The following is a 25,888-nucleotide window of genomic DNA, read 5'->3' as shown; positions in this document are numbered from 1 at the left end:
CCTCAAGAGGACTGAGGTTTCCCCAGGTTGGAAACTAGTTCTTGGTTTTAGTAACTCACCATTGTAGCATCATCAATGATGGAATAATTTGCCTGGTGGAGGTAGTGGTGTAAAATATTGCAAAGTAAACATGAAGGGTTTTCTTGGAGAAAACGAGCAAGCTTAGTAAGTCTGTTGTACTTGCTTCTTAGAGGAAAGTGCATACTTTTATTCTGCAACAAAGAGCAAATATTAGAAAATGGCATATGGATACAATCAAAGATCCCCCTCCACACAAGAACTTACTGGTAATTAAATATCATGTGGGCTAATATAGTACTGGTAAAACGTAAGCGAAATGCAGTTACTCAAATAAAATGGGCTTTACATTTTTTCTCTGTTAAAAAAAATGCCGACGGGGCAGCTAGGTGGTGCAATGGATAGAGCACTGGCCCTGAAGTCAGGAGGACCTGAGTTCAAATGTGGCCTCAGACCAAACACTTGACACTTACTAGCTGTGTGACCCTGGGCAAGTCACTTAACCCCAATTGCCTAAAAGCAAAAACCAAAAAACAAAAACAAAAACAAAAAATCTAAAAAAAATGCCGATAGCACGTACATACCTCCAAGGCTTCTGTCATTATACATCCCATCACAGCACAAATTCTTAAGGTTCCTTCAGTCTCTAATTTGTTTAAAGATGATTTGAGTTGGTCAATGGGGACAAGCCACGCACCCACAGCAGGAGTAGCAGTACTCAGAAGGTTCAGCTGCCTAGTAACAAGAAACATCACTCATTAGCAGCCTGCATTTATATTTCAATGATGTGTCCTCATCCATTAAGGGTGGACTTCTATTCACCCAATCTAAAATAGACGGATGTGATGCTCTCAAGCCGGCTGACCTACCGCATGGTTTACAAAGTGTCTTAACGGACATTTTCTTCGTAAGGCAAATCTGAAAATATCACCACGCTGTGAACATCAAGACAAAAACAAAGAGTATAATGTGAGGAAATCTGAGAAATGAAAGAATGACTCATTCTCTTCCCACAAGAGGAAGGCTTCAAGGGAGAGTGAATAAGATGGTGGGCTGGAGGAAGGAAGACCTGGGTCCAAGTCTCACTTCAAACACCTACAAGTTAATGTGACCTTGAGCAATTACGTAACCTCTCTGGGCCTCAGTTTCCCTGTGTGTAAAATGAGAAAGCTGAACTTGGTGGCTTCTAAGACCACTTGCAGCTCTATATCTATGATCCTAAGAGGAAGCAGCAGCCAGACTGAGCTTTGAGGAGCAGGAGGAGTCAGAGTAAAGTGGAGACGAGGGGCCACACACTTCAGGCACATAGGATATCCTCTGCAAACACGGGAAGGAGAGAGGTGGAATGTCTTCTGGGAAAAGGGTACATGTGGTAGTCCAAACTGGTGAGCTCTGAGAGCAGATGAAGGGGAGCAGTGGGAAATGAGGTCAGAAAGGTAGGTTGTAGGCAGACTGTGGTAAGGCCTATGCCTTCTAAAAATTAGCTTGGTCGGAGTGGGTAGGACGGAGTGGATGGAAGAAAGGAAGCAGGAGAGCCAATGAGGGGGCTGTTACAATAGTCCAGGAGGCATAATGAGAACTTGACCTTGGTTGGCAGGCTTGTGAGAAAGAAAGGATATGGATACAAGAGATGTTTTAAAGGCAGAATTAAGAGATATGGCAACTGAATGGACATTGGAAGGTCAGGAAAAGGGTAGATGGGTACATAGATGATTCTGAAGTCAGAAACCTGGGACGATGAGTAGTGCTCTCAACACCAACTGAGAAGTATGAAAGAGGGGGTAGGATAAGGTGCTTCCTTTAGGACACAGTGAATCTGAGGTGCCCAGGGGACCTCCAAGTAGAGCTATCTCAGAGGCAGCTGAGCTGTAGATGCTGAAACACAGATCAAAAGAGATTTGGGAAAGACAGACAGAAGTTATCTGTACAGAGATACTACTTGACCCCTTGGGAGATGGTAAAACACTGAGGGAGTGATTGTAGGAGAGCTAAAAGAAGGCCATGTCACCCAGAAGCAGACAGACTCATACAGACAGAAGGAAAACAAGAGCAGAAAAAAAAATTAGGCCAACATATGGAATAAGCCAACACTGAAGTTTCACTTCCCACTCTGCACGTTAGCAAAGATGACCAAAGATGGAAACTGTCAATACTGGAGGTGTGGGGCAGGCAGGCATCGGTGGAGCTCTTCATCAGTACAACCATGATGGAAACCATTGGGAACTACGCAAATAAAATGATTCCCTTGGACCCAGAGATTTACCACGAGGCTTATACCCCAAGGCATTCACTGACAAGAAGAAAGCCCGAATGTACAGTGAAATACACACAGAAGCACTTTTTGTGATAGGAAAGAATGAGAAACAGACACATTCTGGAGCACATGAACGCAAGGGAGCATTACTGTGCTGTAAGGAACGACGACAGAGAAGCCAGCAGTTACACAGCCTAACGTAACAAAGCAAGCGGGATAAACACGGTAAAGTCCGCACTGACGACGACCACACAAGACGAGCTGGAAGACGACGCTCCCGTTCCGCTCCTTCGCAGAGGGGGAGGGCCAGTCTGCCCGGCATCTGCCTCCTCGTGTATGTGCTGGTTTCCACCATGTTGCTGTAAGCTGCCTGAGGACAGCATCTGTTTCAGTTTTGTCTTTGCATTTCCAGCCCCTAGCACCATATCTGGCACAGAATAGGAGCTTAATCAATGCTAGCTGACTGACACACATTCAGGCAAAGAGAATATTTTTACAATGTTTAAAAAATGCAGAGTCCATTACTTAAAAACAAATTATAAAATCTAAATGTATATATAATTAAATCTCTAGGCATTAATGGCAAGGGTGATTTTTACAAGATGTTTAAAAAACCACACTCCTCTTGTTTCATGACCTTATCCTCACCACACAGAACTTTAAAGCCAATAATTTTGGACAATCACCGTGTTTCACTTAGTGTTACAACTTTTTAAAGCACCTAAATGTCTACAAAAAAGTGTAGTAATACAGATATTAATGAAGCACTCAAAGTACCTTCACAGTAAGTCCATAATTTTTATGCTTCAGATAAATAGAACTGGAATCATTAATTCACTAACCCTCAACACTTCAGTCAAGAAGGTAGTTTCATAGTCATTTAAAGATGGACAAACTGAGATCCAATGGTTAAAAAACCCACTAGCAGGTGATCCTAGGAATCCTGGTGCCTTTTCTGCCATGAAAATTCTCTCTCAGACTCAGCTGAGCACATGTCAAGGCTGCCTGATGTCCATATAGGCATTCAAATGATGCAAATTAAAACCTTCCCCATGCTTCAGGACAGTGGTCTCTAAATGGTTTCAATCATGCATTCTCATCAGTAACAATTTTGGGGCATGCACTACTAAAACATGTCTTTTTATTTATAAGTGATATGTGTTCACTACTGAACTATCATATAGTGTGCACATTAAAATATAAAAATAGAAACTGAAGATGATGAGATGGAAGATAAAATCACATTTTCAAATTTTTTTATTTTATGAGTGACACAGAAATATTTTTGCTCAATAAAAACTAATAATACTTGTACAAATTTCCTACAATAATGGAGTTGGGCTAGATTTCTAAACCTAAGACTTCAGGAGCCTTTGACAAGATAAGCCCTTGTCCCGCAGGAGACCCTGACCGCATAAATTTAGGCCAAGCGAGGGAACCAGTGTCAGTCCATACATTAAATATTAAGAAAGCTCCATTTCTTTCTTCTTTTTTCATAAAAACAATATAGACACAAGTTCCAACTTTTCTTCCCACACTTCAGTGGACAGTGGTCTCTCTGGCAGAGACCAATAACTTAGTGGATGGTCTTTGAGACTTGTAGTGGTAAAAAACCAAAACAAAACCTTCCATTCCTCTGTGGCCAACTGGACAATTGGCCTTTTTGACCTTTGCTAAGCTGATCTCTGAAGAGTCAGTTTGTCCTTGGGTCCACAGTCTGAAGCCTCGCCCTGGGTAGAACACGTCTGGCCCTGAACTCAGCTAGTACACACTGCCTTCCGAAATCCAAGGTCACCTCCACATCACGAGGAGGTGCCCAGATGATCACAGCAACATACATTTCAAGAAATATGCGAAACTGAAAAAGCATTCTACAAAGTATGAAACAGAACTCAAACATCCAAATGCATGAATTTTTGTAGCCTCACCTAGAAAAGGTGTGTGCAGGTGATCTCACATTGGTCGGAGCAGCAAAACTAAACCAAATTTCTTTGATAGTCAACTTCATGCTGCAGGAATCCGGAGGGGGAGGCATTAGAGGGAGATCTTTTTTCAAATCATCTGATTCAACTCCTTCATCCTGCATACATACGCAAAAAGACACAAATCAACAGACATTAATTACCGTTAAAATTCTGTAGGCAGCTAGGTGGCGCAGTGGACAGAGCACTGGCCCTGGATTCACGAAGACCTGAGTTCAAATCTGGCCTCAGACATTTGACGCTTACTAGCTGTGTAACCCTGGGCAAATCACTTCACCCCACTGCCTCGCAGGGGAAAAAATTCTGCAGGCCTGTAACAAATCCTAAGACAATCACCTAGTCTCTCTTCTGCCCTCAGCTAGCCTGGGCATTATTTTTATGCCTATTTTACCAATAAGTCAGTTGAAGCCCAGGGTAGTTAAAGGACTCCCATGTCACACAGGGAGGAAGTGGTGGCATGAGGACAAAAACATGGGTCTCCCTACCTCCCAGCAAAGCATTCTTTCTTAACCGTGACAATAAAACATTATCTATAACCAAGACTTCTCAAAGTCCCAATTTGTGGCTCAGAGTTCCGGTGCCTCCAACAGGGATACTCTGTCGATTCTGGTATTTAAATTCTCCAGAACACGGACGCAGAAGAAATGTTTTCTTCCACGCATGAGCCTGCAAGAGCTCTTCTCTATAATAACCGTCTGATTCTGAAGAAAGAGGGTCACATGTATCATTGTAGAACAGAGCAGAGAACACAGACACATAACCCAATGAAAAGAAGAGGGCTGAAAAACCTGTTTCTCAAAAACATCATAAAATGAAATAATGGAATTGTTTACCTAAACATTTTTAAACCATTTCTAAGATTGGAAGAAAAAGTAGTAACATGTAGAGTATTTTTTTTAATCAATCAAACAGATGAAACCACTGCAACAATGAGGGATATACTAAATTCTTGTGTGTGTGTGTGTGTGTGTGTGTGTGTGTGTGTGTACACACACTCTTAAATTATGCCAAAGATAACAGAATTTTGGATGGACTTAGAAGGGCACATGGAGAAACTGTACTTGTTTATTCATTTACTAATAAATGTTTTTTCAAAAGTAGATGCCCATCAACTGGGGAATGACTAAATAAATTGTGATACATAAATAAATGTAACTAAATATTATTGGGCTATAAAAAGAAATAAATATGACTGCAGAAGAACATAGAGTTATATAAATCGATGCAAAAGCAAAGTATACAATTCACAAAATGAACTGTGTAATACACAATTGCAATCATGTAAATGATAACAACAAAAGAATCGAAACTGACAGCTGTCAAATAATAATGACCAAGCTTGGTCACAGGGGACAGAAAGAAGACGCCTCTTCTCTTCCACTTTCTTTGTACAAATCTGGGATGGTGGGCACTGAACAGCATACACAAATCAGAATTTTTAAAATGTTGGTTTTCCTAAATTTTATTTTTTCCCCTCCTTTTCCATTCTTTGTTATAAAGAATAGTTCTCTAGGGGCAAGGAAGAACATGTTGGGAACTACAGACAACATAAAAACAAAGGTTATCAGGGGCAGCTATGTGGCGCAGTGGGTAGAGCACCAGCCCTGGAGGAAGGAGGACCTGAGTTCAAATCTGACCTCAGACACTTGACACTAGCTGTGTGACCCTAGGCAAGTCACTTAACCCCGTACCTCAAAAAAAACAAAACAAAAAAAAACACCAAAGGATATCAATAAAAAATTAAAATCAGAATTGTCTTAAAAGGTCTATATTTTTAAAAAATTGTTAAGGATTAATCTGATCGTTTGGTTTTACTTTGTTAAACTGTTATGACATGTCAAAGTTGCACATACAACTCTATTCCTTATTCTGTATATGCTTATTTGTTTTTGGATTCAATGTTTAGTAACAAAAAATCTTAGGTCTTTGGAGGAAAAAAAAGATGTGCCACCTATAGCTTATTTTAACAGACTGCCCCGCTCAAAGCTCGTTACTTAAAATCTGACTAAAAACAGATTTAGTGCTTGAATGACATCATTCAAGAGCAGACTTCCATGAAGTCTCAACCCCACAAAAGCCTTTTATTCTAGTATTAAAAGTGAAGCTTGATTTTCCTTAGTTTCTCATCTTAACTCTTTTGTTCAACAACAGACTGCTTACTATATTTAAGATGTGAGAAACGCAAAGACTGAAAAGACAAAGCCCACCACCCATAAAGTGGACAAAAGAATATCTTTCAAAAAACATTGACATCAACAATTTAATTAGATATAATAAACTTTTAAAGTAAAGCAAGCAAAAGTGCTCCAGGAATCTGCTGAGTCACCAACCTGTTCATCTGAAATAGAATTTCCATTTATGTCTGAGGAAGGACTTATTCGGTCACAAGGAAGATTATCATCTGATACGTCTGTATTATAACCACTGCCGGTGGGGGAATCCGAAGAATTATTGGACGTCAGCAGTCCGCCCCTCTCTGTGGCATTAGATTTACCCATAATTCCAATCGTATTGTATAAAATAGCACCAGACTGTCTTCCTCCTATAAAGGCAGATGTTCACTTATTAAACCAGGATCAGAAAAATGTCTGAATGTTATTCTCATAAGTATCTGTATAAATTCCTGAACAAAGGGTTTTTTTTTATCATTTTCTCTACCAAAAAGACACGATTCCATAAAAAATCAGTAGGAGTTGCTATTTGAAGAAAGCAGAGCTTATATTCTCAATAGTATTCTAGAACTACAACTGAAAGCTTTATGAAGATTAAACTTCGCTCTTTTTAAACACACAGACACAGACATGCAACACACCCACACAACCCCTCCTCCATGTCCTATAGTCTTCATGCCTTCTCACTGGGCATCTCCCAGCCTGAAACACATGTGCCAAATCCCGCCTGCAATACAATAAAACTGTATTCAGGAAACTAAAAATCATTCTTGGCTGTAAAAAGCAAGTGGCAGCTGGATCTGGCCCTCGGGCTGCAGCTCGACAACTGCTAAGAAGGTCTTTGTTGTTTCTCCTGACAGAATGCAAGCTCCCCTGACGGCATCAATTTTTGTCTTTGTACCCCAAACCCTCTACCTTTTTTACTCTTCCTTGTTTCCCTAAAATCTCAGCTCAAACTCCACTTTCTCCATGAAAAGCCTCTTCTGGTTCCTGCTCCCCACACCCACTCGCCCCCCCACTCTAACAAACAGAACCATCTGCGTGCCTTGGGGATATCAACTACTTCATTTTTGACTTTGTCTCCCCAACGCCTGGTAGGCTGGGTGCTTCATGAAGATCTGGCTGCCGACCGTTCTCCAGGTATCGCCTTCAGGAGAGCAGTGACACATCTACTCCAAACATCTTCTTGGATTTGGTCGTAAAAATCCCCAGCACCACCTCCCCACGTGATGCTCACCTTTTATGGTCAGGTTTTCCAGGCCACACTCAAACATGATCCAGCCCCACTTTTCCTGGCTAGGGCCGACCCGAGCGACATCTGGAATGGCTTGATGATCAGTTTCATCCACAAAAGTAAATTCATCCAACTCTTCAAGAGTAAATAAAACCTTTGACTTCTCAAAAGGAATAGCAGTAATGGCACAGGTCCCATTATCTATTTCCAAAAGAAAGTAGATGACACCTTTCTGTCATTGGTGCTTTTAGTCATTATTATTTTTTTTTTAGGCCGTTGGGGTTAAGTGACTTGCCTAGGGTCACACAGCTAGTGAGTGTCAAGTGTTTGGTCTGAGGCTGGATTTGAACTCAGGTTCTCCTGACTCCAGGGCCAGTGCTCTATCCACTGCTCCACCAACTGCCCCATGCTTTAAGTTCTTATGAACAATTTTAACTACGGACAGACAAAAATTATAAAAAAAAAAGATAATATGTATTTCATTGGCATAAAGGCTTTTTAAATTCTCAAATACTCTTTAGGTAATATATAGCTTTTGTTTATTTTTTTTAAAAGAGGAAAATCTGAGAAATAGGATATAACTCTTCAAAGGCAATTTGACTGAATTCAGCTCTGGAAAGAAAACTACCCTAAAAATCTAGAATAAAAACTGATGGGGGAAAAAAACCGAAGACGACCGTAATTTTAGCTTGGGAGATGTCTACCATGAACATTCCATTTACTCATCACCATGTAGACAAAACAAAGCAAAACAAAATCCATTTACTTCTCAGCCTCCCTACTTGTGAAAAATGAAAAAAAATCATGCTTGGACTAAACCAGAAAACCACTACATAGTAAACTGAGGTACATAAATAAAGATCCCCTCAGAAAGTTATCTGCATCTAAGTGCCCTTTAGATAATTAGAGCTCTGTCTTCATTATGCTGTAAAAGATTTTTTAAGGTAATTCAGGAACAGGTCATTTAGAATTAAAAAAAATCAGCAGCGACACTTTCCATGGCACCCAAAAGCAAATAAGCAAGAAGAGAAAACTACATGCTATACAGATCCCACGCAAAGAATACAGACCATTACCAAAGACAAAACACATCATTTGGATTGCATGAAATTGAAACAATTTCTGCACGAACAAAATCAACGTGTCCAGGATAAGAAGCAGACGTCTATCAGCTGGGGAAAGGCTAAATCAGTTCGGGGACATGAAGGTGATGGAATCTTACTGTGCTGTAAGAAATGATGACGATGAAGAGAGAAGCATGGAAACACTCATACGCACTGATGGAGTGAAGTCAGCAGAGACAGAAAACAACATGAACTGTGACTACAGTAACACAAATGGAAAAAAACCTAGCACAAAACAAACAGCAGAGAATGCTGTAAAATTATAAAGAACAAGTATGGCCCCAAAGAAACAGGAGAAGGAGCCTCCCCATCCTCCCACCCCCATCTCTTTTGCAGAGGTGGGTGGGAGGGCCACAGCTATGAATACTGAATCTATTTTTAGATTTTCTTTTTGATGTGTTGATCAGTACAGCGGGAAATTCAAGTGACATAAAAACAAAAGATAGCGATAAAACTGTTTTTAAAAAGAATGCTCTGAGAGGAGCTCTGGGTAAGATGGTGATGTAAAAGATTGTAGAGAAAGCCTGATCCTCCACATCAATCCCCGTTAACAACTGAAAAAGGGCCCCAGAAAGATTAATGATAAAGGATACAAAAGAAAAACAGAAATAAGCCCTTCCACCCAGGTCAGAACTGCACAAAAAGATGGCCAGAACTGGTCAGGAGGAAAAGAAACCATTAGGTAGATGGGCCAGAAGCTGGGGAAATCAGGGAGGTGTCCCACCTGGCTAGCCAGTACAAACTCTGATAAAGGGACTGTGAGTCAGCTGAGGTAAGGAGAGGAGTCACAAGAGGGAAGCCCCGGGGAACTCCCCAAATGGACCAGAGGACAGCCAGGAGACTTAAGTACGAAATGTAGGAGACTCGCACCTTCCCAAGGTACCTGCAAGCTGAAGATTCAGGAAAGGGCTCCTGAGTGTGAGCTAAATATTCAAGCAAGCAAAAGATGCCAAGGGAAAGAAACGGAGAGAGACTGACCGTTCTAGGCATGGGGAGACAGCCAGCGTACAGGCAGGGACAGAGACAGACTGCTGTGTGTAAGGGACAGCAAGCACACCAATATGATGGGACCACAGAGGGTGTGGAGGGGATCAATGCAGGAACAGAACAGAGAGAAAGGCAAGGAACAGGTAGGGCAGTTTTAAATTGACAGCTACAAAGGGTCCAGCCCAAGCACTGTGAAGGGAACAGAGGACCTAGCAGCTCTGCTTCTACTTGTCTTCCCTGGCCTTCTGGTGAGGTCAGGGGACCTCTGGGCCTCCTTCCTGGACCTGAGCCAGATGCATCTTTATTCTAGAGCAAAACTGCTCAGTTATTTGATGAGTCTTGCTGGTGCATGCAGACCCAGGCCAGAAGATCAGTCTCTTGGAAGAGTCAGCAGCTGGCTTCCCTGCAGAGACTCCAGCTGACTGGGGACAGGAGGACAGCCTCCTGCCATTTGGACTCTTCAATGAACAGAACTCCGCGGGAGCGGCAAACGCCTCTGGGCTCCTGTTTCATGCCTTGCTTGATGATGGTGCTAAGAGATTCACTAAAAAGGTCTCTCTGTGACCACTGAGGACTCATGAGTGAACTCAACACATGCATGGGAGATTTTCCTCTATTGAATCAAATGCTCTGCACAATTAACCAACAATGAGCACTGTAGGATCTCATATCCTTTTCAGTTCTTCACTGTCCTCAGCTCCCGAATCCCTTGCCTCTGGCCCTGCGACCACTTTTCTCTGGCCAAACCTCAGCCTTGGATGACCACCATCATCTGCCTTCCTCCTCTCTCACTCAGGAGCTGCTGAACGAAGCTGGAGGAAAGCCCACATCCATGTTACCCGGGTAAAATACAAATCCATGTCATCACACCTCGCCCATGCCCTCACTGCAACAAGGACGCCCTTTAATTCCTCCATAAGATAGCTGCTATTTCACTCCCTACAAAACCTACTGTGAATATTCTCTCCCTTCCTGAAACCCCTATCCTTCCTCCTCCCTCTCTGTTAGCTGAGTTTTTACCTCCAAAGTTTTGGAGAAAACTCGGGCCCTTCTTTGTCTCAAGCCCCTTTTCAACATCTCCTACATTGTCCTCCCTTGCTGAAGTCTCTGACCAAGAGATAACCCTTCTTGTCAAGGCTAAGCCCTTTACTGGGATATCTGATCACATCATGCTCTGTCTTCTACAATGGCCTCATCCTCCATTGTCCCCCTACCCTCAAGTCTCCAACTTCTCCTCTACTGTCTCTAAATGTGCCCAAATCCACTCCTTCATTTAAAACTTACCATTCACTCAATCACTTGTCCAATATCACTGTCCTTCCTTTGCAAGCTTATGTTTTATATATTTAAAAGCATTACTCTGAGCTGATCCATGAGCTTTACTAGGCTGCCAAAAGGTCCATGACCCCCCCAAAATGTTAAGAATTCTGCCCTGTACTCTCTTAGTAACTTCATCAGCTTCCATGGGTTTTAACTGTCAACTCCACAAATCCAGCCTCTATTTTAGTCCTAAATCACCAATTACCCGTTAGACATTTCAAACTGGGTGTCATGGAGACATATGAAACCTCAATTTCAAAAATTGCACTCATTTTCTTTCCCCATAAGACCTGTCTTTTTCCAAACTTCCTGATTTCTGTCAAAGGCACCATCAAGCTCTCACCGCCTTGGGTTTGTAAACTTGGCATCAACCTCAACTCCTCATTCCCCATCACACCACACATCCAATCAGATGCCAAATCCTCTTGTTTCTGCTTTCACAAACATCTCTGCCATGTGGCCCCTTCTCTCTACTCCCACCTTGGTCCAGGCCCTCATCCCCTCTCGCCTGGATCAGTGTAACAGCTTAACTGTTCTCCCCACTTGTGGGGAGTGACTCCCCAGTCACCAGAGCAGTCCACAGAGCTGCATGTCACCAAAATCATTTTCCTTGACTGCGAATCTGACCACGTCACTCCCCTCTTCACCTGAGTCCAGTGGTTTCCTATGGCTTCTAGGATCAAATATAAACTCCTTTGTTTGGCTTTTAAAGCCCTTCATCACCTGGCTCTAACCTGTCTTTCCAACCTACCTGGATACTCCTTCCCCTCCACATTCTACCATCAGTCCTTGCTCCACAGACAAGACAGTAACAAGACCTTACATTCATATAGTGCTTTGAGTTTGATCATTAGCATTTGCTATACACACATATTCACAGTCCATTTTCAGAACAACTCTGGAAATCAGGCTGCGTGAGTATTGCTCTCTGTTTTACAGAAGAGGAAACTGGGGTTCAGAGACAAGGTCAGCATCTCACTCGTAAATTCTCTGCTATTTCTGGGTATCAGGCCACCTCCCAAAGGAGGGAAGACTCCTTTAAAAACCCTCGGCCTCACTTAACTTCCTAGGGAACGACCACCAGCAGCTTCTCCTGTAGCTGCTTCTACACTTCGTCTCTGCCTCCAATGTGTTCAACGTGGGGGAACAGAAAACATAAATGGTCACCGTCATGCTCCTACCCGATCTGGAGAAGGGGAGGGGCAATGCTTAACATCCAGGGACATTCAGGAGGTGAGCAAAGCAACTCTCGTTTCTGGTCCTTCTGTCTGAATCTCACTGGCATATGAGCAACTTACAATTAATTATATTAACATGGGACTCTTTGCTGTGACCTGACTCAAGTAGTCATATTGTACAGAGGAAACAAAATCACTTCTGCCTTCTGACCAAACCTGTGATTTCATTCAGAATGGGGACTCCCAAATGGGACATTCTCTCCTCTGAGGCAATCAGCCCCTGACCTGTAACTTACAGTGTTGAAGAGCAGCCTGGCACCCCAAAAGGTTCTGGGCCTGGTCCGGGGCTGCAGAGCCACAGTTGGTCAGGGAACACCTTTTCTAAAGACAAAGACAAATGATGTGGTGCTATAATCCCACCTGTCGTATCAAGGCCCCGAAGCTGTCCATGTACTCTATGGATGTTGAGCTTGGCAGCAATTTCTTTGCCTTTTTCTGCTCCAGCATTCGATCGCAGGGAGCCAGAAGACTGAGGCTGCATCTTGCTGGCTTGGACATATCTTTCCCAGTTTGATGTCCTGCCAGGTTCTGTACTGCTTGGTGTCTCTTCAACCACACCTCTTATCAAGAGAAGGAAAAGCAGTTTTACTGTAAATGTATGAGTCATTCAATTATTACTATCGCTAATGCTGAAGGGGACAGTTCTACATTATATTAAAACTAAGGTTGATTCTGATAACAATTTCTAAATTAAAAAAAACTTATTATGAATATAACTAACCAATTTTCGTGTTTTGTTCATAAAGAAAATAGACTTCTGACTCCTTACTCTGACAACTAATTTACTCTTACATGGTATCGGAGCGGGACTGCACCTGAGGACCTAGAGAGTCACATGTGGCCTCAGGGCAGATACCGTGAAACATGAATTCCATTTCCCAGGGATGTAAGAGAGATCATATTCTTTTTTATTTTTTTTTTAAAGGTCCACTCTATCAAATTACATTGCAGGATGAAAATAGTATTCTTGTTCAAGAAAAAACATTCTTTATACCTATTCATACGAACTTGTGTAGCAATTCTATCAAAACACAATGCCACAAGGGAAACGTGAGTCACACTTCTCCCAGAAGCTGTAGGCGATTCTTCCACTGATGCTTGCAATAAACACAAGTTTACCTAAAAAATAAAGGGTCCCAAAGAAATGTCAGTAACATCAGCTGAATTAACTAAAGTAAAATTAAAGTAGTATTATAATTTTTGAAAACTTCTGACAAAACCCCAGGATTTATCCTTGAACTTCAAAGTGTGTAAGAGTAATAAGATTACCTAAGATTAACAGAGTTTGTGTCTGATGTAGTGCTAAATGACAAGTGTGCAAAATTTCCAAAGTAAATAATTATATCATCCAAGTATACATGTCAGAAGCCTTGATTTGCGCATCAGTCTAGACACCGTCATAACAATGCCACAGCCATTTTAGTCTGATTTCACGTCCCTGTTGTGTCTTTAATGACTTGCATAACATCTCGTTTTAAGTAAAAGAAATCAAATCATCCATCAACTGCAACAATCAGGAAAGCCAAGTGGACAAAACACTAGGATTCTTCTTCGGCACAATCTCTCCCAAACGCCACCAGACCATTACCTTGGGCACGCTGACATTGGCCTGGAGACCTTTGATGGCTACGTCCTCTTGCTGGGCCGCAAGATTTGTCTGTGCTTGTCCTTGGTTGGGGCGTCCTGGGGGCGGGTGCTCAGTTTTTGTTCCTCTGATCTCCTGCTTGGAGGACAACTGAAAAGAAGGAATCGAATTGGAGATGACTCTTCTACCAATACGCATGTGGTTAACAGCTTTCAGCTGTAATCAACAATGCCTCTTTTTAAGCAGGTCTGCAAGGTCACTTCGGCTCGACACCCAAGCAGCTCATCTCCCCGGCTCAGAATCTCTGGTGCCTTAATACTCAAGTTCAGTTTGTCAGATGGGAAACTGATCAAGTGATCTGAAGAGCAAAGAACTCAATGGCTATGTAACTGGCATGTACACGGAGGGCAGATGGATAGATAGATAGATGGATAGATGGATGGATGGATGGATGGATGGATGGATGGATGGATGGATGGATGGATGGATGGATACACAAACAACTTTTAGGATAACAATTACACTATCTCCAGGAAAACGGACTTAACTCTGGAGAAGGCCAAGAGTCCTTCTAGTAATTCACTTTGTGAAGCACGTGAAACAAAATATTTGGTACATTCTAGCATTTAATGGGCATCTAGGGGCACAGTGCATAGAACGCTGGGCCTGGAGTCAGGAAGTCTCAAGTTCAAATTCACTCTCAGACACTTACAGGCTGTGTGACTCTGGGCAAGTCACTTAACCCTGTTTGCTTCAGTTTCCTCATCTGTAAAATAAGCTAGAGGGAAAAAATGGCAAACTTCTCCAGTATTTTTGCCAAGAAAACCCCAAATGGAGTCCTGAAGAATCTGACATGACTGAACGACAACAAGCATTTAATGAGCCTCTCACTGAAATTACTGCACATCCCCACGCACTTGCAATGATTAAGACGTGGCACAAAGTTCCACAGATGAGTCACCCAAAGCGCTGGAGGCCTTCTTCCGGATGATCCACTTGCTATCTCTCATTCATCTTTTTATCAAAGTTTTTATGATCAAAGGTCAAAACAATAATGATGATGATAATTAAGAACAACAATGGCTAACATTTATATAGTACTTTAAAATTTGTTAAGTGCTTTACATGTGTTGATTCACTTGTGTCCTTCAGAAAGCCCTGTAAGGTAGGTGCTATTATTATCCCTCTTTCACAGACACTGAGACTCAGAAACCGTGATTTTATTGGTATAGGAATTCTACTAATGGCTGATCCACCGACGGAGATCCACACCAGTCTATAACACTCAGATCTGGAGAGCTGTGGGAGTCCCAGAGAAGTTAAGTGACCTGCCCTGCATTACATAAGTGAACAAAAGGTCTCTTGAAGGAGGTGACACTTGAGCTCCGTGAAAGGGAAGCAAGGGGTCAGTTCTGAGACAAATGCAGGGAAAACACTCTAGGTATAGGGGGCAGTTCTGCACTGTAGTTAGGAATAAAGATAGGAACCGGATCTGTGGTTCACTGATGTAGAGGACTTTCAGTCAATCGATTTGCATTTAGGTGCCTACTATGTACCAGGCAATGTGCTAAATGCAAGACAAGGAAACTTTCTATCAATGCAGGTCAGCGCCTTCTCTGAAACTTCTAGTCTTAGAGAACTGCCTACAGTACTAGGAACAGAGACAGGTCCTTCGGCTCCTCAACCAGCTTGCGTGCCCACACGCTGGCGCCACCCCTTTTGCTCTGCACCCTGCCTTTCATGCACTAGCATCACTCTGCGTTTATTGTACAAAAAGCAATGGCCAGAGAAGGTTACAGTGTTGTGACTGCAAACACACTGCTAACCAACAGTCCCACCCCTCTCTAAGGCCACAAAACTCTGCTCCATCTGGCCAATCCCTTCTCCCACAATCACAGCATCCACTTCTAGAACTTATTCAGCACTCTATAAAGCTTATTCAGCGCTCTATAATTCCCACTGTCTGGGTGAGGGATGTTGTGGTCTAGATTAAGTGACTTGGCCTCTTTAGAAAGACAGTGGGCACGACATGAAGCTGGGCCACTCATCTGCCATGATTGTCCCTAGAAGTCAATGCCTCCAAGATGCCTTCCACTCTGAATCTATCGTCCTATGATCTGGAAATAAGAAAACTGGAACTGTCCAGAAAGCATCTTATACCGATTCCAGTTAAAGGAAACCTCTGCTCTCCCTCTCAGTTCCCCAGTATAATGTCACTATATCAGCCAAGGTTCTCCCTCCAACTAGATTAAGAAATGCTAGAAATGAACCTGAGATCTAGAATAAGGATCTCTATAGAAACTCTAGTGTCTAACTTCAATTTTATATTATGAATCACATGGCTGGAATCACTAAGTATATCACAAATTTTGCTCTAAAAGATAATAAGCCAAACTATTTAATGTCAGATTCAAATAATTAAACCCCCACCCAACTCCACCAAACCTGACTTGTCACAAAAATTAAGGCATATATTAACTGATTCTAAAGGTAGAGACTTGTGATTTTTTTTTTTAAATAAAAGAGGGCTAGGTAAGAGCAGAGGACAATTCTCAGAAGTCCATGGTTTCGATGAACAACCTGGAATTATAAACTATTTTAGAAATAGAATTAAATTAAAGCTTCATGTTTGTAAATTAAACTTGTTGCCTCTGTCAGTCCTCAATACCAATTATGCACGTCTTCTTTTATGAGGAGTACAAGGTAAAACAAATTTTTTTTTGGGTGAGGCAATCAGGGTTAAGTGACTTGCCCAGGGTCACACAGCTAGTAGGAGTCAAGTGTCTGAGTCCAGATTTGAACCCAGGTCTCCCGACTCCAAGGCTGGAGCTCTATCTACTGCACCACCCAGCTGCCCCATAAAACAATTTTATACCAAATAACAGGAAAGTTCCACAAACTCCAGATTAAATAATATCACGTCAATACTACTGTTTGAATATATTACAGTTCCTGGAACTGGAGTATCCTTCAAACCAAATCCCTGGTCAAGCAGCACAGGCCTCCTGGACATTGCTTACTCCCTGCCTCTTCCCTGCTGCCCCCCAGCCCTGCAATCCTCTCCCGCCTAGCCTCTCTGGCTCCCTTCAAGCCCCGAAGCCTTTCCTGATCTCTTTTAACACCTTCACTATCTCTTATCGCATCTTGTCTGTTAGTAGGTGTTCTCCTGCTGGCCTCCTCCTTAGACTGTAAGCTCCTTGAGGGCAGGCACCACCTTTCCCCTTTCTTTGCATCCCCAGGGCTCAGCACAGGGCTCGGGACCCAGCAGACGCTTAGTCTATGTTTGCTGGCTGACTGTGAGAGAGACACTCTTACGTGTTCAGAGAAGGTCGTCTTGCTATTCTGTACGGCTTCTCTCAGGACCTTGGAATGGAGATGGTCCACAATCGAAGCTGGGTGCCGGGTACTCGCCCAGTGAACCATTGCTTCAATATATCTGCAGGAAGGAAAACAAACACGTGTAGCAAGAAAGAGGCCCACGTGATCTGAGCAAGCGATGCCAACGTAAACAAGCACTGTTGGGAGAACGTGTGCGACAACTCTGAAGCCTGTGACTTGGGTAACGAGATAGGCTCTCATTCCCACAAGAACTCAAGGGGAAGTCATCACCTTCCCACATGGATTATTCAGACAATCCCCTAGTCTATTCCCCTCCTAACTCTTGCTACTATATACAGAAGCCTTCAAAGTGACCTTCTGTTAGAGCGAGCTGACTCTAGCCTTCATGAAGCTCCTCTCTGCTGAACTCCACTAGTTTGAATAATTCGTCATACAGTTTTATGGTGTGATTTAATTATATGCTGTCATCATCTTCTTATCTATTCCCCCCAGGAAGACCATACACGCTCTGAGGAGAAAGGTCAGGCACAACTGTCTTCTTTACCCCAGTGTGCAGCACGGGAATGACTAACACACCATGATATACCAGGAAAAAAAGTAGATCGACAATTCTGGACTCAATGGTTTGGGAATATGCGAGTTACCTTTTGCAATCTCATTTTTGGAAGTCTGCGGAAACTAAATAAGTACAGTTATCCCTCCCACACTGCAAGGATTTGGGGCACAGTGTCCCCACAATCTGGAAAATCCTTGCAAAATTTTTTGGCCCTCCCTTCATATCAGAAAAGAAGTCCAATTATCATGGTATTATAAGATAAAATATGTAGATATTTTATAATACTATATGTAGGTATGTTATGCATTTCTGAATTTCGAAATGTTTTCTGTGTCATCTGTGCTTCTGCAAAACTCTTCAAAGTTCCCATTTAATTTCTTATGCCAACCTGTGATGTATTGAAACCACGATGGGGAAAGTCATGCTGTGGAAGGGATGACCGTAATTGCTAACCTGAACCTACCTCCACCCTTCCTTTGATCCTTTATCTGGATTTCTCCCTGGCTCTTGTCATGTTTTGCTTTGCATCTTCCTTATCTGTGTCTAGGTTAGAGCTGTTCTAGTCCATGGTAAGGTCTTTGAGGGGAAGAATGGAGTTTGTTTTCTGCCCTGCAGCCTCAGCTCCTGACACAATCCCTTGCACACAGTAGATGTTTGGTAAATATCTGCGAAATCTTAATTTCCTTTGCACGTTACAATTCTGTCATTTAGGTCATTCAAAGAGGTTATCATAAACATTCGTTTACAGGAGCATCATTTGATCACTGAAGAGATGTGCTTTAAAAGAAGATACCTGTCTAAGGCTTCAGCTACCAGGGGGGTCAGAACGACGTCCACAGTCCCCTTCACTTCTGCGATGGCTGTCGTCCTGGTGTGAGACACTGGCTGATCCAAGGCCCACTCTTCTGTTAACGTTTCATCATCTGTGGTATCCATAACTTTCTTTTCCAAAGGAGTGTATGGAGTACTGTGGAAGTAAAACCAAGTAAGGATTTAACTTTTTTCAGATTCTGAAATAGGATCGATCTAGAGGCATTCAGACAGCAACATATTTTTATAAGAGCAATGTTTTACTGATTCTAAAAAAACTACAGAAAAACACACTATGTAAGCGCATGAACCTATGAGTCTAAAATTCACTTAAATGAGTTACCTCAAGCAATTAAGTACATATTATAATGACCTGATGCTTTTCATGAATAGGCTGTGTCATCAAAAGGCTACAAAGTCAATCACAGATGGTCGGCAAATTAGACATGAAGAATAAGAAGCAAAACTAGATTAGATAGGAGTCCTTCCAAAATGCTATTAAACCTTATTTTACTGCTGTCAGATACTAAATTCACAGTGCCAAATTGTCCTACATAAAACTTTATATCAAATCATAAATCATCAAATAAGAAAATGTGTGCAAAATGCTTTGCAAACCTTAAAGAGCTATTTAATTGTTAACTAACACTATTGTCTCACAATATGTGTAATAAAAATTCTGCTATTAATGCTTTCAGCTTTGGTGGAAGAAATACTATAAATAGAAGAGGCTGGTGATTCCAACATTGTTGCTTCGGCATCTTCCCGTGCTCCTATTTAATTAGGTAAATACAACTGAATTCAGCAAAACAAATTTTATGGATAAAACCAAGTTTAATGTTAAAAGGAGGCTAGGCCATTTTTACTCACTTTGAAGTCATCCCTGTAAGCTGCATGCCTCTGTCTAGTAAAGAATTAGCTGTAAGGCCTTGTTTGATGACCTAGAACGGTACAAAATAATCCTTAAAAGCTTATCACGAAATATTTATTGAAGTCTCTATGTCTTTATGTTCACTCTCTATGACTCATGTAAATGGAGGAAAATATGCTGTAAAAGAAGAAGACCATACCCTATTGCCTCTGAGGTCCCCTGCAGCCACAGAAAAATGAGCCTAAGGAAGAGTCTTACTAGTCAATCACATAAAGATGATACATATTCTGAATAGATGCTTTAAATTGGTTTTCTCTGGCAAATGTGTCTTTTTTCACGTTTGATTCTTAGGTTAACAACAAAAGCTCTTCACGTTATCTTGAAACAGAATGCTGCAGCACAAAGTGTGCTAGACTGGGAGCAGAGAAGAGCTAGGATCTGAAGCTCAGTCTAGCCAATCAACAAAAGAACCCATCAAGCTCTGATCCAAAGCATCTGCTGAGGCCGGCATGGTAGAATTGGTCTTGCGAGGCCCCTGCTGCTTCCTGTGTGACTCTGGGGCAAGTCCCTGAACCTAAATGCTGCTCTATTTCCTCACTACCACTAGCCAGACTGAATGACAGGGGAGGTCACTCCGAGCTTGAAAATCGACACACAGGGAAACAGTGACACACGTTGGACAGAGAGAACTGGCCAAGGAGGCAAGAAGACCCCTGAGACTCTGGCCAAGCCACTTAATTTCCCTGTCTCCCTTCACCCTGAGTCATCTCAGCAGCTGTGTCCGTTTCTCTGTGACCCTGTCTGTGGTTTTCTTGGCAAAGATCTGGTGTGGTGTACCCTCTTCTCTCCTGACACTGCCCCCACTCTGGTGAGTTCTACTGTCTCCAAAAGACATATATCTTAACATCTCTCACTTCTCCACAATTGTACGTTAAGTTGTATTTTTGTCTACAAATATTCTGATACTCAGATATTGAATAAAAAAATCAAACTGCTGCCACCCTCCTCCCTACCCCTTTACCCCCTGCCCAAATGTCCCTGGCACGGCATACCTTGAAAGTTGGGACAGAGAGATGTTCAAAAGAGGAGGAGCTTTCTTCACTGGTTGGCGTATCCAGATCCAATGGTCTGTGCAATGAGGATTTGGAGGTTCTTTTGTTTGTGGGGTGCTTAACTAACCAATTAATCACCTGGAATTGAGTAAGGTAAGTCTGATAACAACTCATGACAGGCTGCTGAGAAGTGATCTGCTCCTTTTCAGTGGTTTTCTCGCCTTCTGTCATATACAGGTGTTCTCCAAGCTCGTCATCCCCTCCCAGAGCTGAAACAAAAGACGCCTGAGAAGGATGAGTTTTGATTGGCAGCGTGTGCGTGTCCTGAATGCTTTCTCCATGGCCTGAAAGTGGTCCTTCAACACTGTGATAGATGGAACCCCTGCTATAGTCAATTTGCTGTGTCTGTTTTTTCTTTTTTTTTCGCCCAGGATAAGTTCCTGGGCCTTCATCGCTGCTTATTGGTTCAAATTCTTCAGCTGCAGAAAAATAGGCTTCACTATCAGCCACTGACATGCTGGAATCCATCGAGCGGTACTGATGGAATGAATTCGAGTCTGCTGAGGGCGTGTACGGGAAGGAGCCGAAGCTCCTCCTTTGTTTGGGGGAATCCAGGACGTTCTCGTCGCTCCGGGAGACGTCACTGCTGAACTGAACTCCGACGGTCACCGGCTGCTTGTCGCCGTAGAAAGCCGCGGTCAGGCTCTTGGTGCTTCCCAGCCGGGTGGAACACACAGATGCCTGTCGCTTTAAGGGGGACCTGAGGGGAGACTGAGCTCCGGACTTATCCTGAGCATTTGGAGAAACAGGACTATTTCCTGAAACTTCTGCAGGAACACTAAAACAGAAAACAAAACTGTTATTAGAATGACTGTGCTCACATTACGCAATCCAGATGTGGCTTCAAGAAGCTTTTGGTCATTTTCTATCATCCGTTTCTCAAATAAAGAAAAGGACTTTTACAAGACATCAGGCTCTTTCTTGGGTAAAACCTCCTCTAATTTGGATGACCGCTACATTTTTGTAGACTTGTTTACCCTTTGTTTACACCTTCAGTGCTTTGGTGAGCTACAAAAGGAACCCATTATTTGATGGTTTTTGAACAAAAGCCCACTTCCCTCAGAACCCTCACCTTCCTTGGCCATCTTCTCTTTTGGAAGCAAGCAAGGCATCCTTCTGAACCATTGGCTCTTCCGCACCAGAAGAAGGACTTTCTTTGTCCCCGGCTAACAAGGGCTGCGCCGCACTGGAACTGCTGTTCTCCTCGGAGGAAGAGGAGGAGCTGTGGGAACGCAGAGGCACTTGAAGGCTCAGGGAGGGAGCTTTCCTCTCCACTTCTATCCCTACTGACTTGCTGTCCCAATCTTTCCTTTTCGTGCCATTTATTTTACCTAAACATAAAAAGATTAGTATTTTAAGAGAACTATGTTAATAATTTTAATACCCTACAAGTCAAACTACAAAATCTTGGTTCCTGCCCTTCACAAATACTTGCAGACTGATTGCCACCAGTGTTAGAAGGAGAACCATGGGAACTAGGTGATTTTTGGACAAATGTGGAGAGCTATAAAACTACTGATCACAAAACTTCACCACTGCGAAATGTGGAAACTGGAGGGAGGCTAGAAGAGGCATAAAGCGGAATCTGTCACAAAAGGAAACCAAATCAACTATCCATTGTGCGGGTGACAGCTGTAGGAATCCATTTTTTCCTAATTCATGTTTTATTATTGTTTGATAATGATGATGCTGGCTAACATTTAGACGGTGCTTACTATGTGCCCAGCACTGTGCTAAGCACTTTATAAATATTATTTCATTTGATCCTCACAACAGCTCCTGGAGAGAGCTATTCTTTACCTCCATTTTACAGATAAGGAAACTGAGGCAGGCAGTGGTTAAGTAACTTGGCCAGGGTCACACAGCTAGTAAGTCTCTGAGGCTGAATTTGAACTCAGATTTTCCTAACTCCAGGGCTCTATCCACTCTGCCATCTAGGTGCTCCTGGAAATTACAATTTAAGTAAAAGCAGTCAGCATACCTGAATATGTTAATACTGAGACTTCAATTTAAAGAATGGCATAGGAGATGACAGTAATGTGTCGGAAAACTATTATTTGGAGGGGTGGCTAGGTGGCGCAGTGGATAAAGCCCTGGCCCTAAAGACAGGAGGACCTGAGTCCAAATCTGGCCTCGGACCAAACACTTGACACTTACTAGCTGTGTGACCCTGGGCAAGTCATTTAACTTCAACTGCAAAAAAAAAAAAAGGAAAAATATTATTTGAGATTAAGAAATGAAAAACACCCAAGGACTGTTCATTACAATACTCAGATTCTCCACCTCTTTATATCATGACTATTTCCTTGAAGAAAAGTCAGATGGTGTTATGTATAATAAGCAGTAAACAATATGATAAGAGGTGAAAATGACCACATTTTACCAGGCAGAAAATGACTGCTTATTGATCTGGGAGTTCTTTATTTCCTTGGCGTGAGACTCAATTAAGCCGGGCCATACTTACTTAAGCTTATACATATGTCAAGATGACCTCCCTTTTACATGTGCACTCTCAGTACCTAGTACAGTGCCTCACACACAGCTTGCTGACCGTGACTGCTAAGAGCATTTACAGAGGAAACTGAAAGAAAGATAAGAGAAAGAAAAGGGTGCATCACAGCACTGCTCTAACCATGTTCATCCGGGACAATGGAGCCAGCCTATTTGAATGCTCTCCATTTCTGTCCCTTAGGTGCTTATGTGAGGAAGTGGAAATAGCAATTCAAAGGCCAAGGAGAAGAGTGGCCACAGACCCAGTATCTACTAGAAGGAAGGAAAGTAACCAGGTAAAGGGGCTGACAGATGCACAAAACAATTAAAAGGACCACCAAGAGCCTGCTCATGCATCTAATTTTCATTTGCATAAACCCTTCATGAGAATGACCATACACACAGCAAGAGTCTTCCTGAAAAACATCTGAGCAGGAAACAGTAAGGCTGTCATGACAGACTGTCTGCAACTGGGTCCATCTTCACAGTCACACAACCAAGGCAGGATACGAGCTCCCACTGTGCTGACTTTTTATTATAAAAATGCACGTAGACAAGTCAGCAAGCATTAATTAAGCACTTACTATGTGTCTGGGATACAGAAGGCATTTACTAGTGTTATCTGACTATGTGACAGGTGCTAAGTCCCCGGGGGTACAAAGAAAGATCCAAACAGTAATGCACTGCCCTCCGGGTGTGCCCACTCTACTGGGGAGACAGCATGCTGACAATGATACGTGCAGGATAAACTGGAGATGGTCTCACGGGAAGGCACCAGCCTGGCAGGAAGGGAGGAGGTCAGGGAGAGTTGGAAACATCTTCTGGCAGAAGCAAGATTGGGCTGAGCCTTGAAGGAAACTAAGAGGCAGATACAGGAAGGAGGGTGTCCCAGGCACAGAAGACAGCCAGCCAGTGAAAAGGCACAGTCAGGAGATGTAGGACAGAGAGTCGCGTGGGAACAAGAAGGTCAGTGCGGCTAGAGCCCAGAGTGTACAGTGGGGGGGAAGATGTAAGCAGACTTGGAAGGCAGGAAGGGAGCAGGTAGGGTGAGGGGCTAGAGAGGCCGGAGGGTTTTCTAAGCGATGCTGGAGGCAGAAGGGAGCCACTGGAGATTACTGAGTAGGGGAGTGACAGGGTCAGACCTTGATTACAGGACGATCCCTTTGGCTGGTGAGTGGAGGATGGACAAAAGAGGGGACAGACCTGAAGCCCGGAGAGCCCTTGCAACAGTGGGACCTGCACAAGGGTGGCAGCAGCGGCACAGGAGAGAACGGGAGCTATGTATGAGAGGCAGGGTGAAGGTGGGCGTGACAGGACTGGGCAGCAGATGGGACTGATGGGTTGAGAGTGAGGAGATGAGGACAGCACCTGGGCTGTGAGCCAAGGGAACTTCAGAAGAAGGAAGGGACTGAAAGGAAAGCTCATGAGCTCTGCTTTGGACACGCTGAGTTTAGGATGTCTATGGGCCAAATGACTCAAGATGGCTCACAGGCAGCTGCGGATGTGAGACGGGGGGGTCATGAGACAGACCAGAGCTCGATAAGCAGGTCACACAATCATCTCAAGAGAGAGAAGTGACCCTCTTGGCATTGATGAGACAACCAAGTGAGATAACAAAGAGAGACAAGAGGGCCCATGACAGAGCCTTGGGGCATACCCATGGGTAGAGGACACCAGCTATAAAGGTTACTTTTCAATCCCCCAAGCATATGCTGAAGTCATATAAGCCACCTTTGGGGCAGGTGCTTACAAGTATTCACCATGTGAGTCATGGGATTCCTTCTGACACCGAAGGATGCTCTTGCTGTGGACGCAAACATGCTGCCCACCTTACGCCCCAGATCACAAAGCCTCCTGGAGAACACCACAATCTCTCAAAAAAGATCAGCTTCAGCCTAACAACCTACAGGAAAAATCAAACTCGTGAAGAACATCTGTCGCCCAACGATGTCACACAGTCAAATGGAAAGTCTACTAAGCCAAGTTAGTCCATCCCTACATGAATCTTGGGCGTTAACTGTGGATGGACAACCAGCCACGACTAGACTGAATAGTAGAGGACACTGAATCTGGGAAACTATACCTCACATTCAATGATCCCAAAGGGCTTCATGAAACAAAAATTCATCTTTCCAGCAACGTAACATGGCTGCAAAACTTGAAACATGAAGACCTCTAAAGAATCAGAGGACAACGGATGAACAGATGGTGGTATAAAGGGGCTACATGATACATCCAGGAAAGGAATACTTGGAAAAGATGGAGTTTCAGATGGAGAGCCAAGTGCGGTGCTGGTGCCCTCAGATACCTCAGAGGAGGGATTTAAACCTGGGGTTTAAAGACTTCCAGGGACCCCATGGATAGACTTCAGAGGGCCCATGAACTTAGAGAGGGAAAAAAGATTACATCTTTATTTCAATATAATTCGTTTCCTTTGTGATTCTGTGCATTTTATTTTTATGCATTTAAACACACTATTCTGAGAAGGCTTCACCGGACTGCTCCAGGGATCCATGAAACCAAAAGGGTTAAGGGTCCGTGACCTACAGGAAGGCCTCCAGTATGTTCAAATAGATTATCTGTGAAGAATTTAAAGAAGGACACAAATAAGAATCCCACAGGACACCAGTGTCTGGATGGAGAGTCACAAATCCACAGAAGAATTGAAGGCCCGTTTCAGTGGACTTGATTTACTTAATACAAAAATTAGAAAAATCACAGGGAATATGAGCTCAACTGCCTACCATATCAAGTAACTTGGATTTACTAAGCACTAAGGACAACAGAGCCTTTTCTA

The 25,888-nt window shown here is 43.0% G+C and overlaps 1 protein-coding gene across 1 annotated transcript in view; it reads right to left on the bottom strand.

Moving 5' to 3' along the window:
• BLTP1 (bridge-like lipid transfer protein family member 1) overlaps positions 1-25,888 on the bottom strand; it is a 210,527-nt gene that overhangs the window by 96,906 nt on the left and 87,733 nt on the right. The window contains 13 exon segments of the mRNA XM_078148243.1: positions 60-212; positions 603-753; positions 4,201-4,352; positions 6,585-6,796; positions 7,663-7,860; positions 12,689-12,888; positions 13,323-13,447; positions 13,917-14,063; positions 17,229-17,349; positions 18,602-18,775; positions 19,489-19,559; positions 20,542-21,379; positions 21,674-21,932. Of these exon segments, the coding sequence (XP_078004369.1) occupies positions 60-212; positions 603-753; positions 4,201-4,352; positions 6,585-6,796; positions 7,663-7,860; positions 12,689-12,888; positions 13,323-13,447; positions 13,917-14,063; positions 17,229-17,349; positions 18,602-18,775; positions 19,489-19,559; positions 20,542-21,379; positions 21,674-21,932 (2,801 nt within the window).

This window comes from Phascolarctos cinereus, unplaced genomic scaffold, assembly GCF_003287225.1.
Source record: "Phascolarctos cinereus isolate Bilbo 61053 unplaced genomic scaffold, phaCin_HiC Scaffold_9;HRSCAF=440, whole genome shotgun sequence".
Lineage (NCBI taxonomy): Eukaryota > Metazoa > Chordata > Mammalia > Diprotodontia > Phascolarctidae > Phascolarctos > Phascolarctos cinereus.
Note: the sequence above shows the minus strand (reverse complement) of the source record. Positions and strands in the feature narration are given on the sequence as shown.